This window comes from Anser anser, assembly GCF_964211835.1.
Source record: "Anser anser genome assembly, chromosome: 27".
Taxonomy (NCBI): Eukaryota; Metazoa; Chordata; class Aves; order Anseriformes; family Anatidae; genus Anser; species Anser anser.
In genome coordinates this window covers 6,850,062-6,863,863 of record NC_139748.1, presented here as the reverse complement: position 1 = coordinate 6,863,863, position 13,802 = coordinate 6,850,062, and the positions used below count along the sequence as shown (strand labels likewise).

General features: G+C 53.7%; 1 protein-coding gene across 6 annotated transcripts in view; it reads left to right on the top strand.

The window, feature by feature from the left end:
• ITPR3 (inositol 1,4,5-trisphosphate receptor type 3) overlaps positions 1 to 13,498 on the top strand; it is a 40,387-nt gene extending 26,889 nt beyond the window's left edge. For 4 of the 6 annotated variants that reach the window (XM_083812196.1, XM_083812193.1, XM_083812197.1 and 1 more), the window contains 24 exons: positions 443 to 627; positions 785 to 933; positions 1,098 to 1,206; positions 1,364 to 1,454; positions 1,686 to 1,855; positions 2,495 to 2,669; positions 2,749 to 2,936; positions 3,307 to 3,507; positions 3,918 to 4,028; positions 4,311 to 4,406; positions 4,679 to 4,780; positions 5,052 to 5,138; positions 5,814 to 5,924; positions 6,393 to 6,585; positions 7,561 to 7,686; positions 8,210 to 8,382; positions 8,499 to 8,663; positions 9,143 to 9,335; positions 9,761 to 9,856; positions 10,246 to 10,370; positions 10,648 to 10,813; positions 11,537 to 11,697; positions 12,150 to 12,311; positions 12,617 to 13,498. In XM_083812196.1, coding sequence (XP_083668322.1) covers positions 443 to 627; positions 785 to 933; positions 1,098 to 1,206; positions 1,364 to 1,454; positions 1,686 to 1,855; positions 2,495 to 2,669; positions 2,749 to 2,936; positions 3,307 to 3,507; positions 3,918 to 4,028; positions 4,311 to 4,406; positions 4,679 to 4,780; positions 5,052 to 5,138; positions 5,814 to 5,924; positions 6,393 to 6,585; positions 7,561 to 7,686; positions 8,210 to 8,382; positions 8,499 to 8,663; positions 9,143 to 9,335; positions 9,761 to 9,856; positions 10,246 to 10,370; positions 10,648 to 10,813; positions 11,537 to 11,697; positions 12,150 to 12,311; positions 12,617 to 12,685 — 3,404 coding nt within the window. In that variant the 3' untranslated portion in view covers positions 12,686 to 13,498. The remainder of the gene's footprint in view (positions 1 to 442; positions 628 to 784; positions 934 to 1,097; positions 1,207 to 1,363; positions 1,455 to 1,685; positions 1,856 to 2,494; positions 2,670 to 2,748; positions 2,937 to 3,306; positions 3,508 to 3,917; positions 4,029 to 4,310; positions 4,407 to 4,678; positions 4,781 to 5,051; positions 5,139 to 5,813; positions 5,925 to 6,392; positions 6,586 to 7,560; positions 7,687 to 8,209; positions 8,383 to 8,498; positions 8,664 to 9,142; positions 9,336 to 9,760; positions 9,857 to 10,245; positions 10,371 to 10,647; positions 10,814 to 11,536; positions 11,698 to 12,149; positions 12,312 to 12,616) is intronic. The other 2 variants (XM_083812194.1, XM_083812195.1) reach the window with 2 other exon arrangements.
• The last annotated feature ends 304 nt before the right edge of the window (positions 13,499 to 13,802 follow it).

Here is a 13,802-nt window from a genome sequence, read left to right as displayed (position 1 = left end):
CGGCCTGCCTGTGGCTGCCTGGCTCAGCGCGAGGGTTGTCAGCACTGAGTCACCGTGTGGAAAGCATTGCGCGGTGGTGAGACACCGGGTGGGGACAGCAGCCAGAGCCTTAGGATTCCCCTTTGTAATTATAGGCAGGGCGCTTACAAGCTCCTCGTGCTAGGCTTTCCCAACTGCAAAGCAGAGGCAGTGCCTCCTCCGGTCCTCTTTCTGTCGGGCTGGGTGGGCTGCAGGCAACGTGGTGTTGCTCTGGGGAGGGATGGATGGAAATCCTGCACCCCAACCTACCTGGGGGCTTTTTCTCTTGTATTTAACTCCTCTCCTCCGTGCTGCAAATGAAGAGCAGGCGAAGGGGTGCCCAGCCCGAGGCAGTGTGGCAGGACCCAGCCGATGGCATGGGCTGGGCTGTGGCTGTCCCCAACCCCGGCTCCCTCTCCCGCAGCCAAGAGCCGCTCCATCGCGCTGCCCATGGACCTGGACGCCCACGTCAGCTCCCTGCTCAACAGCAGCTCCACCAGCACCGTGCAGAGGAACACGTCCAGCTACAAGACCGCCACGCGGACCTTCCCCCGCGTCTCCACCACCCCAAACCAGTGGGACTACAAGAACATCATAGAGAAGCTGCAGGTATGGGGCTGGCAGGCGGTGGCGGCGCAGGTCAGCGGCGGCGCAGCACGTCTCCGCTGCGAGGCAGCGAGAAGGCATGGGTGCTGCAGGGTCCCTGTCCCATATTTGTGTCTCTTTGGCGCGTGTTGAGCTAAAAGGTGTGCACTGTGACTTGTAGGACATCATTAATGCCCTGGAGGACCGCTTGAAACCGCTGGTGGAGGCTGAGCTGTCCGTCCTGGTGGATGTCCTCCACCGGCCAGAGCTGCTTTTCATGGAGGGGACGGAGGCGTACCAGCGATGCGAGAGCGGAGGTTTCCTGTCCAAGTGAGGATGCTTTGCATTTGCCATGGGGTTGCTGGGGAAGGGCTGCCGACCTTCTCCCTCTGTGGGCTGTGCATCCCGCTATGCACCTGCGGAGCGGAGGGTTGCCCTTGGGGACCCCGTGTCCCTCTCGGCTGCGTGACGGTGGCTCTGCTGTGCGCGGCCAGGCTGGTGCAGCACACCAAGGACCTCATGGAGACGGAGGAGAAGCTGTGCATCAAGGTGCTGAGGACGCTGCAGCAGATGCTGGTGAAGAGGAACAAGTACGGTGAGAGGGTGAGCACCGTGGCCCCATGGCACGTCCCCAGCCCCACTCCTCAGCGCCGGCTGCCCGAGCTGGCAGCACCCTCCCCGTCACAGCCCGTGGGCGCTCAGCCTTGTTCTGCTCTGGCGCTGGCACTGGGAGCCTCGTGACGTTTATTTGTCTTGGCAGGGCAACCTGCTGCGGAAAATGCTCCTGAACAATTACCTGCAGAACAAGAAGTCCAGCTCCAAAGGTGAAATCATGGATGCTGCTGGGGGAGGTGAGAGCCCCTCTCCTGCCATTCCTCGTCTTTCTGCGCTGCTCTCGCTCACGTTGAGTGCCTGGTTCCCAAACCACGGTGGAATAAGTTCTGTAGCTGGTCTCCATGCTTGTACCTCCATGGGAGTAAAGGATTTAGGGAGAAGGGATGGGCCTGAGATGCCCCTGGGAGTGACTTGGCCATGCTCCTTCTCTTACACCACCATCACGTCCTCTGTGTCCTCTCCTGCAGGCCAAGACCAGGACTGGTCCGCTATCGCTGCTGTCCAGTGCCGGCTGGACCGAGAAGGGGCCACCAAGCTGGTGGCTGACCTCATCATGAACACCAAGAACGAGAAGATCTTCCAGGAGAGCATCCTGCTGGCCATTCGGCTGCTGGACGGAGGCAACACCGAGATCCAGGTGCCTGTGGTGGGCACCAGTCCCCGGGGACCGTGCAGCCGTGGTTTGATGTGTTCAGGGTCCCAGCGTGCAGAAGACAGGGGCGCCGGGCAGTCCTCAGCCCCTGGTCGGTCCCCGAGCAGCAGACTTTACCAAAATTTTGGGTGCATGCATTTGCTCGCCATCTGGGGGAGGAACTGCAGAAATTTCTCTGCTTTCGGGTTTTCCAGCTCGGTGGCTGGATGCTCTGAAAGGGGCAGGTTGTTGCCGAGGGTTTCTGGAGTAATGCTGATGCCCTCTGCCGGGTATCGCGGAAATGACTCAGATTTGCAGCTCAGGTGATAACATGTAGGTTATCTTGAATTCCTTGTCACGGGGAAGCCAACAAACTGTACACACAAAAATCATGGGCCTCCAAGTCTGGAGCTGCTGTAGTTGCTGCTTGCTGTGTCCCCAGCCCTGCCCAGGGTCAAAGGGGGCACAGGTGCAGGGGACGATGCACCTCTGTAAGTCCAAGAGGACTGTGATCTCCAGGGCTATTGGAAATAAACCTGCTCGCCACGTTACCCCAGGCAAGGGCTGGAGTGCTGGAGGCTACTGGATCAGAGGGGCAGGCTGGGGTGGTTTGGATACTGGAACTGCTGTCCTCCCTCCTCCCAGAAATCCTTTTACAACCTCATGACGAGCGACAAGAAGTCCGAGAAGTTCTTCAAAGTTTTGCACGACCGGATGAAGAAGGCTCAGCAGGAGACCAAGTCTACGGTGTCGGTGAACATGAGTGACATTGGGAACAAGCCTCGTGAGGACAAAGACGAGCCTGACCCTGGCACCAAAGGTATGGGGCCGTGTCCTCCCAGCAGGGCCAATGCCTGCCTCGTTGGACAGCCTGATGCTAACGAGGTTGGGTTGCCCAGCAGGACGAGGAGAGGCCTTCGTGATGCCTGGCACCCCCTCCCGATACCCGCTGGCGTTAGGGTTTCGGAAGGGCCATGACGGTGGAGAGCAGGGCCAGAACAACGAAATGGGGGTGACGGTTCTGATTATGGAGCCTATCCTGCGATTCCTGCAGCTGCTGTGCGAGAACCACAACCGGGACCTCCAGGTTGGTTCTGGGGGCTGCCGGGGACTGGGGCAGAGGCCGTAGGACTGGGGTGCAGGAAGGATGGGCTCTGCCTCAGATGGGTCCAAAAGGACGTTGTGCTGGCTTCTCCGTGACTCAGTTTCCCCATCTGCAAATGCACCATCCTTTAGGATTAGCTTTGCTTGGTGTCCTGGAAGGAGCCGATCACGGCACAGCTGTTTCCATGGGACTGGGTACTGCTCTCGGGGTGGGTCTGTACACTACAGGGGTGGCCTTGAGCCTAATTTTGCATCAAAATTAGCTGGAGGGGGTGCTGGGAGCGGGGCCAGAACCTGGTGCCCCTGTCAGAGTGATGCCGCTCAGGCTTGTAACTGCAGGCTTTGCTCAACAGAACTTCCTCCGGTGCCAGAACAACAAGACCAACTACAACCTGGTGTGCGAGACGCTGCAGTTCCTCGACATCATGTGCGGCAGCACCACGGGGGGGCTGGGGCTGCTGGGGCTCTACATCAACGAGTACAACGTGGCCCTCATCACCCAGACCCTGGAGACCCTGACCGAGTACTGCCAGGGGCCCTGCCACGAGAACCAGGTCCGTGCGTGTCGCTGCAGGTCTGGGTCGGTCCTCGCAGGTCCCATCCCGTCAGGGATGCCCAAGGAAGGATTTTGGGGGATGCATGGGAAAGCAGCAGGGATAGGGACAGCTCTGGAGTTTAGGGTGTGAAGGAGAGCGCAACGTAGGCTGCAGGGGTTCCCCGTGGTGCACAGGGACAGTGCGTGGGTTACAAGCTCCTGCTTGGCTAGATAATACGGGATGCAAAAAATAATATGGTGATGGAAATGGTGCCACTGCCAGGGAGAGGAGGGATCTGGGGCTCCTGGAGCAAAAGTGATGGGTCAGCGCTGAAAGCAGGGTGCTGCTTTGGACCGGAGCTGTGTTGGAGGTGAAGCTGGGAGGGATGGCAGCACCCGTGGGATAACCCCACTGCATTGCTGCCCTAGAGCTGCATCGTGACCCACGAGTCCAACGGGATCGACATCATCACAGCCCTCATCCTCAACGACATCAGCCCCCTCTGCAAGTACCGGATGGACCTGGTCCTGCAGCTGAAGGTAGGCAGGGCCTGGGGCTGGGATGGCGGGCACGTGTGTGCAGCACTGCGTGGGCTCCCGGCTTGCTGGCGTGTCCGTGGGCTGAGCTGTGGGGCGAGGGGGGTCGGAAGCAGGGGCTGCGACAGGTCCTCGTGTGCATGAACTGGGGCTGGGCTGGTTCATCTCCAGTGTGCAAGGCCTGGATTTATGACGGCCCGTGGTGCAGGGGGGGGTTCTGCCCACCGCGAGGTCCTGGGGACAGGCAGGGCATAGCTCCTCTCAGCACGGGCTTCTCCCTGCCAGGACAATGCCTCCAAGCTCCTCTTGGCCCTCATGGAGAGCAGACATGACAGCGAGAACGCCGAGCGGATCCTCATCAGCCTCCGCCCGCAGGAACTGGTAAGGGCTGAGCGGGGTGGGGGGGGGTGAAAGAGCCCCCACGAGCCCCTGTAAGCCCCTGGGCTTGTGGCTTGTGCTGGAGCTCCTACACCTCCAGGTCCTGGTGCGGTTTCTGGCTTGCAACCCCAAAACCACCTTGGGTGCTGCCCTGACACTACTCACACGCCACAAGCATCCGTCCTGAGTGGGGTTCCCAGAGCTGTTTGTGGCCGGAGGAGGACAATGGGGTGAGGAGACCGGGACAAGCTCACCTGCCCTCTGCTGCCTTCCAGGTCGACGTGATTAAGAAGGCCTATCTGCAGGAGGAAGAGTGCGAAAACGCTGAGGTTTCCCCCCGGGAAGTCGGCCACAACATTTATATCCTGGCGCTGCAGGTACTGACGCTGCAATCTGCTGCGACAGCAGGGTCCCCACCAGGCTGGGCTCCCCGTGCTGTGCTGGGCTCCCACTCACCGATTTGCGCATTTTTCTCTGTGTTTATTTACATTTCCTCCAGCCGGGCTGGGAAATGTGCTTTTTGCCTCCCACAAAAACCCAGCACCTTGGCTCAGTGGCCATCCCCTCCGGTGTGCACCCCGTGTCCCACTCTGGTGTGCAGAGGCTGCTCCGTCCTGTGCTAACCCACTCTCGCTGTCCCCCTTCCAGCTGTCCCGACACAACAAGTCCCTGCAGCAGCTCCTGAAGCCGGTGAAGCGAATCCAGGAGGAGGAGGAGGAGGGCATCTCATCCATGGTACGGAAAGCTCTCGGGAACAGAGGCAGAGCTCCCCGACCCCGAGCGGAGGCTGCGGAAAGCCGCTCCTCCCGGCCTCGCTAAGCTGCCCTGCTGCTTGTCGTTCAAGATTTGATGGGGTTTAGTGTTCCTGGGGGTGGGGGGACTGAAGAAAGATTTATAAGAGCCATTGTGGCCAAATCTGCAACCCAATGGCACATGCACCCATGATAACCCAGCTGCGGAGAGCTGCATGCGCGGGGCTCCGTGGGGAAGGCTCGGCCACGGGCGACATCCAGCTTGCTGTGCAGGGTGCTGCCCTGCTGGGCTCCTGCTCCTGGTACCTGCTTCCTCCCTTCCCTTCAGAAAAGGAAGGGCTGAGTCCTTCGCTGTCATTTCTTGCCTCTGCCTTAGATCCTGTACAAGATTCAGCAGTAATGTGATTTCCCTAGGGTTTTAGGGGCATTGATTTGTAATTTGTGGATTAGCAGCTTTTGGATGTAATTATTGCAGGGAATCGAATGTCTGTCACCTCAGGGAGCGCTCGTACTCCTCCAGGAAGCTTTAATTCATTTGCTTTTCCTTGAAACCTAATCGGGTTCACTACGTTTTGAGGAACGGCGTTGTCAGTGCAGTTAGACCCGAATCCCCCCGGCCGTTCCCACTCTCATCCTCTCTCCTCTCCCCACATCCCAGCTCAGCCTAAATAACAAGCAGCTGACGCAGATGCTGAAGTCGACGGCTCCCATCCAGGAGGAGGAGGAGGACCCGCTGGCGTATTACGAGAAGCACACGTCCCAGATTGAGGCAAGACCTGTTTGCTGCTGGGTTGCTAGTACACACACGGCTGATGAATCCCACGTGTGCTCCGGCTGTCTCGTGCCCGGTTATTCTGCAGCGGGAGCCTTCCCATCCCTGTGCCTGCTAAAAGCAGACGGGTGCTTTGTGCTGCAGAGAGAGCTGGAGGCAATAGCAGAGCCCGTTGGGTGCTGAGGGAGCACAGGGTGCCCCCAGACCCTTCCTTTCTCTCCCCGCAGCAGCTGGGATGCGGTTGGAGCAGCCCCATCCTTGCTTGTTGGTGTGGTCCACGTGCTGTCAGTGTTCCTCCCAGCACAGCCACTCAAGGATGCCTTTGCTGGGTGGAACTGTAGCGTTAGACGTGTGGCTGGTGATATTTGGATTTGGGGAGGCACAGCTGGGGCTAGGAAATAGGAAACTAAAGCGTGGTACGGGCAGGATCTGACGGCACCCTCCCCTTCGCCCTGCTTCCTGCAGATTGTGCGCCTGGACCGAAGCATGGAGCAGATAATCTTCCCGGTGCCTGGCATCTGTGAGTTCCTCACCAAGGAGACCAAGTACCGGCTCTTCACCACCACGGAGCAGGACGAGCAGGGCAGCAAAGTCAGTGATTTCTTCGACCAGTCCTCCTTCCTCCACAACGAGATGGAGTGGCAGAAGAAACTGCGCAGTAAGAGCAAACCAAACCTTCCTTTAGCACTGGCCAGCATGAGCTCTTTGAATAGCTCCTGTTTTGAACCTGGGGGGGCCAGCTGTGCTTTGAGGGGGCTGTGAATCCTGGCAGCAGCCTGCAGATTGCATCTCTGCCCCCTTGTGCCCCTTGCTCTCTGCAGGGCGCAGCGCGCTCAGCAATTTGCAGGGAGTGGAGGTTAATCGAGACCTTCCAGCCCAGGGATATTTCCTCCATGCCTGTTAGTGCAATTCCTCTTACAGCACATTCTCTGGGACAACACCAACAGCTGTGTTCCCCTACAAAGCCCGCTCTTCATTTGTTTTCAGCTGCCTTTCCCTAAGCCAGCATCTAGCAGCTGTATTTGGGACATAAACTTGTTCCTCTGCACCATCCAGACCCTAGGTGCTTTCAGGGCTGCACCAGTACAGACTTCCTGGCTTAAAATAACAGGAGCTCCGTCAACAGGAGTTGCACTATAAATACTGCGATACAGCTAAGAGGTAGTGTAGCAGCACTGAAAACACTTGCAGATCCAGTCCAAACTATCTTAGGAATTCGGCAGGAAACAAGTTTCCAGTATGGCTGGGAAGTTGCTGGCTGGGTCTCCTTTGGGACGGAGAATCAGGCTGAAAACACAAAGGCGCTGTTGTTTTGAAGGATGCGAGGATGTAGGAGGTGGGAGATGGGGAGGAGGGGGAAGCAAAGAACGAAGCCAATCTGATTCCAAGGTGCCAGAGCAGGTCAAAGGCCCCAGGAGCCGAGAGGTGTGAGCGGTAACGATTTGAACGTGCACTTGTGTTTTAGCAGATGAGGAGGGAGCTTTTGTCAATGGCATGAAGGAAGCGGGAGGCAAGGGTCCCTCCAGGCCCGCTCGCTGCACTGAGCCGAGCCGTTTGGATGTCGGGGAGGTCAGAGCCTTCCCCAGCTGACACGAGGTTGGCTGAGATGTGTGTCTGCCTCCTCTCCCTCCAGGCATGCCGCTGATGTACTGGTTCTCCCGCAGAATGACGCTCTGGGGAAGCATTTCCTTCAACCTGGCTGTCTTCATCAACATAATCATTGCTTTCTTCTACCCCTACGTTGAAGCCACTTCCATGGGTGAGTGACCCTGCGTTCGCTGCTCCTCGGGGTGGTGGACAAAGGAGACCCTCGTGTGCAGGGAGCACCGGTCCCCTTACTTGTGTTCTCCACACCCTTTGTCTCCTCTTGACTCCTAAAGCCCCAAGCCTCTTCTGCTGGTCCTGGCAAGGGACTGAATCAAGATTTCAGTTGCCAGCCCTCCCACGACTTCCTTCTCAGGGAACAGTCTCTTCTCCCCGGGCTGTACTTTCTGTGTTTGTAAAATGGAGGAAGTAATGACAGAATATGTACCAGCTGTCTGGAAGTCTTAATCATTTACAGTGGTTGTGAGATCTCAGATAAAAGATGCTAGAGAAGTGTATCAGTAAGGACCATCTTAGCCAATACTAGTCTCTGCAGTCAAGCATCACTTCTGTCTTTCTTCCCTCTGATAATCAGCACGTTAGTTTTTTTCAGCCACTTTGGACAGCAGCACGGTGTTGGATTGACAACGTGTATTTAACTTCATGCCATTTAGTTGTTGTGGGTCCTCTCTTCCCAGGAGTGCTGGATTCCCCACTGATCTCGCTGCTCTTCTGGATTCTGATCTGCTTCTCCATCATGGCCCTGTTCACTAAGCGTTACGGTGTCAGACCGCTCCTCGTGGCCCTGATCTTGCGATCAATTTATTACTTAGGGATTGGACTCACTCTGAACATCCTGGGAGCTCTCAATGTAAGTTCTCAGCACGCTGCTAGAAAAGGAGCGTAACATCTCACAGCACAGGAGACTGTTCTGCATTCCTGAAGTGCAGCAAACCTCACTCCGTCCCATTTCTGGTTGTTCTCCAGCTGACCAACAAGATTGTGTTCGTAGTGAGCTTTGTGGGCAATCGTGGCACCTTCATCCGCGGCTACAAGGCCATGATCATGGATGTGGAGTTTCTCTACCATGTTGGCTACATCCTGACGAGTGTCCTGGGACTCTTTGTGCACGAGCTCTTCTACAGCATCCTGGTACAGTAAACGCAGATGTTTCGGGCACAGACATAGCCAGACCGCCCCGTTAGAAGCTAGAAGTTTCCTGTGACATCTTCCAGGAGTTGATCGATAACGGCAGTGAGAACAATGCACTGTGCTCTAATCTTTGCGTAGGCTGATCTTTCTGCCTTCTGACAGTATCTATTACTGTCTCTCCCAGTCTTTTGCTATCAGACTCTTTCTAATCTCTACTGTGTACTTTATCTGGGTCAGCTGGGAGACAGCGTGAGCTGGTGAGGGCAGAGGCAGGGGACGTGTGTCCTATTCTCGGCCCTCCTGCTGTGCATAAGTCACTTCATTCTTCTACAGTAAGATGGAAAACTTAAATGCTTTATGTGAAAGTTGGTCAATGTCTCCTGAGTGATCCAAGATCTCGGGATAAAAGGGGTATAGGTAGGCCAGGCATTGTCACAGAAAAGCACCCTACGGCATTTCTTTGCTCCTGGTCCTTTCAGCTGTTTGACTTGATCTACCGCGAGGAGACCTTGTTTAATGTCATCAAAAGCGTGACGCGGAACGGGCGCTCCATCCTGCTGACAGCCCTCCTGGCGCTCATCCTCGTCTACCTCTTCTCCATCGTGGGCTTCCTGTTCCTGAAGGATGACTTCATCCTGGAGGTGGACCGGCTGCCGGACAGCAAAGCCAAAGGTGCGTCAGGCCGTGCCCTCGCTGGCTGCGGGGCTTGGGCCAGGCAGAGCGTGGGCCCCTTCTGCAGCTGGATCATTGCACGAGACCCTAGGAGCACGGGGCCAAGCTCCTGGGAGCACTGGTTTGGGGTTGGCGGAGAAGGCAGCTGCCTGCACTGACTTAGGGACCTCCTGCTACAGAGAACGGGGTTTTGGGGACTAGGAGTGACTGCAGAGAAGTTTATAGTAGAGGTCTTACTGAAACCTAAGCAAAAGATTCAAAACCTAGAAGAGGCTAGGAGAATACCAATTAAGCTTTTTTTTTTTTCTCTCCACATTGCTTGAATGTTACAATGAGATGCAGTTGAAGAGCACCTGCACACAAGCAAAGAGCTTTGCTAAGGCAAGCTGATGCCCTGACAAGGCTGTGCTCTCTTTTACTTGCAGATGACCCCTTGGGGATGCAAAGGAACATGGAGACCTTCATGGAGTCATGCAGTGGAGACAAAATTAGCTGCTCCGCTGTGCCCACTGCCTTGGAAGGTAAGCAAGCTCATTACAAAGCTGAGCTCTGTTAGCAGCAGAGTAGGCTGGCTGCTTTGTTTGTTTCCATCTTTGAAAAGATGCTGTAGGATTTTTCTGAGCTCGCTGACAAACAGCCCACTGTTTGGCACATATTAAGCAAGAGGCCTGCAAGCTCTGTACTGACCCTGGCATAAAAATGTTGAAATAGATTCAATTTAGTCATAAAGAAAGTGGGAGCTTTGGGAACGCTCAGCCAAACACCTCCACTGCAAGAAGCAAGCGAGCACCTGCTCCCAGATGGGACACTGCAACTCATCCTGTAGCTTGGGATTCTTTGCAGTGGTACTTCTGCCCTGTGTGTGCTCTTTTTGCTTTTATTCCCCCCTGCCCTCCCTCTGGTATTCTAGAAGCAGATGCTGACCAGTGGGAACGAGCCTGCGACACGCTGCTCATGTGCATTGTCACTGTCCTGAACCACGGCCTGAGGAACGGAGGGGGTGTGGGTGACATTCTGCGCAAGCCATCGAAGGATGTGAGTTTTGGCAGCACCTCGGGCCCCTCTCTTCTGCCAAGTCCTGCTGCAGATACCACTGTGGAGCTGCCCTTCCTCCCTGGAAACTGCGGCACTGCCAGCTTTTTCCCCTACAGCTGTCCTTCAGTGCTTTCCTCCTCTCTTCCCCACCGCACCCCAGTTATTGCTCCTCACCTTGCACCCTCAGCCTATGGCCGTTGCAGCAAGGCACAGTTGGAGTGGCTGGAGGAGAGGTGTGCAAGATGCATGGCTTTTTTTTCCCATTTGTCCATTACAGGAATCCTTGTTTCCTGCTCGGGTTGTCTACGACCTCCTCTTCTTCTTCATTGTCATTATCATTGTCCTCAACCTCATCTTTGGGGTCATTATTGACACCTTTGCTGACCTGAGGAGCGAGAAGCAAAAGAAGGAAGAAATACTGAAGACCACTTGTTTCATATGTGGTGAGTGCTAGGACCCCAGCTCACCGTGCCTACAGGAATTGCCCCCACGTGGTTCCTCTCTTTTAAGGTCAACCTATGGCATGAGGGAAGGAAAGAAGTTTCGGCTGGTTTGGGTTTTCATTTGGTTCACAGCAAAACTTAAAGCCGTTCACTGATGGGTCGCTGCAGAGTGAGGAGGCTTAAACAAGGACACAAACCGAGAGGGGAAATTATTCCTCCTCGCCTCCTCTTAATGAGGTGTTAAACTAAATGCCACCTTGCGGTGTTCTCGTCGCTGTGATCCCTCCTGGGACCAACACTTATCAAGTGGGGGAAAAAATGCACCGTATTACTAAGGAAATGAAGTACAGGAAAATGTTCCAGAATGCTTTCAGTCATAGGAAAGCATCCATAAAAGCCAATCCAAGCTTAAATATAACTTTTTTTTTTCTTTCCTTATAGGATCCACTGGGTGCATTTTGTTCTTTCAGATACCCAGGCAGGAAGCATAGCTAGTAGTACTTTAAATAGAAGCCTCCTGAATACACGACTGGGTTATTTTCCCCCTGCTTTCGATGCTTGTTATGTGCTAAATGCCAACTAATTATTAAAAGCACTTCTTGAAAGTCACACCTGGGACAGGAGGCAATTATCTGTACTTCCTTTCGCATTTGTTTGCTTGCTCACTTCTTACCTTCTCCTCATCTCCTCTCCGCCTTCTCTGTACTTGACTGCCTTTCCCAGGACTCGAACGGGACAAGTTCGACAACAAGACGGTGTCCTTTGAGGAGCATATTAAATATGAGCACAACATGTGGAACTACTTGTACTTCATAGTGCTGGTGCGAGTGAAGAACAAGACAGACTACACCGGGCCTGAGAGCTACGTGGCGCAGATGATAAAGGTACGCGTCCTCTCGGAGCAGCTGCCCCAGGGAAATATTTGAGAACAGTGCGCTCGCCAAAGAAAAACAGTTTCGAGAAGGAACTTTTGCAAAATATTTAAGAATGTTGTTGTTCCTTGGTTTTCTTAGGTGGTTAATTCCACTTGGCAATCTCAGCCAACAGCGCGTTGTCTATTTGATGTTTTGTACTGTGTATTTAAGGATTGAACCAAGGGCAGAACCAGGCAGCACAGATTGTGGCTTCAAGGTTATTTCAAGGCAAAAAGGGAGGGTGAGGAAATTCAGAGAAGAAAAACCTCTGAACTTGAATCCAGATGGCTGTATGAAAATAGGTGCAAACGGACCAGTGGTGGAAAATTTGCAAGGATACATACAAAACGAGCCTTTGAGAATTTCTTAAGTCCCCAGGCATAGGCAGGCTTCCTGTTAACTTCCACCTGGTCTCTTTCCAGAACAAGAACCTTGACTGGTTCCCTCGGATGCGAGCCATGTCACTGGTCAGCAATGAAGGGGAAGGAGAACAGAACGAGATCCGCAACCTTCAAGACAAACTCAATTCCACGATGAAGCTGGTGTCCCATCTCACCTCCCAGCTGAATGAGCTGAAGGAACAGGTACTAAATGCTTATAAAAATAGGAACACCTGACTGTAAACCCCCCGTCCTTACCAAAATAGACGGCGAGGCAGAACCAGCCCGATCCAGTACAACTCTGGATACAAATCAAAGGGCTCGTGTTCCTGACCCCCAAAAAAGAGCTACTCTTAGGTCGTGTGCTCTTTGATACTTCCTCACCAAACTCATAGGGTGTTCAGGCAGATGCTTAAAGCAGCCTAGTCAGTCACAGACCTGAGAAGCACGCTAATGAACAGAAAAAAATCTGGTTTCCTACCTCATTTTTGTCCTTGTTTGAACTCTAGATGACAGAGCAAAGGAAGCGCAGACAAAGGATGGGGTTTGTGGATGTCCAGAATACCATGAACCACTAATTCAGAAAAAGCATCAGCTTCACCCACCGAGGGACTGAACGTATCTATCAGCTGCCGAGGCTGCTTGTTCCTGGGTCCTGCGCATGGACATCGCTGTCAGAGAGAGCCGGGCCATGCGGAGGGGCTTCCAAGTCAACATTTTCCTTAGATCGCTTGTAAGCAGTTCAGGAAGCAATGACTGGCGAGGATTCCTCAATACCTGGACCCACATGTTACTCCAATGCCCTTATAGGAAGATAAATTATACAAGACTTTTATTCCTCATTGCAATAACTCTTTATTTTGCAGACGTGGGGGGTTGTATCTTTATCTCCATGTGCTACATGTGGGTGGCCTCCACCTCAGGTGTAGCGTAACTAGCGGTAGGGCTGCAATATTTAACGTATTCCAGGAGCGTCACTAGTAAAACGTGGAACTTTGCAAACCAACCGTCATCTCTGCTGTACCTGTTCCATGCCGATTCCTCTCCATTTAAAGAGTTCTGTTCATCACGGTGGTGCAGTAACGAGGCGCTAAACTCAAGGCTATGGATTTGAGCATTTAACTCACCAGATGAGCATGAGTACCTGTGCTAGTACTACGCGGACTGGTCTTTTGTCTTCTGTGGACAAAGAATATCTGGGCAGTAGTAGGAGACTGCAGGTTTCCAGGAGTTCACTGTGAAGGGGTGTCCTGTGGTTTAGTTTCATCTCTGGCGTAATGTTTTACTATTTTGTTGTTGTTGTTGTTACTTAAGAACTAAAGTGTAAATTGCCTTAACTAAATTAAAGACAAAAATCAAGTTATAATAAAAACTTAAACATGGTAAAGAAACCTCCCTTCCTGTACACTCTGGGATGTCACAGGGCTGTTAGAAATAGAAATACAGAGCAATCCAAAGACCTGAAGCCAAAAGGTCTTACCCTAAGTGCTCCACGACCCAATGTTCTTGGTTCCAGCTGTTAAACATTAAAATGTATTCACAGAGAAGATGAAGAATGCTACCATGAACAACTACCTCGAACACCAGCCTTGTTTTCTGAAGCTTTGGATCAGAGCCTGCTGCAAAGTTTCAAATTCTTTCACTACTTGCCAGGAAAACACAGTTCAAACATAAAAAGGAGCAGCTGTTGGTGCT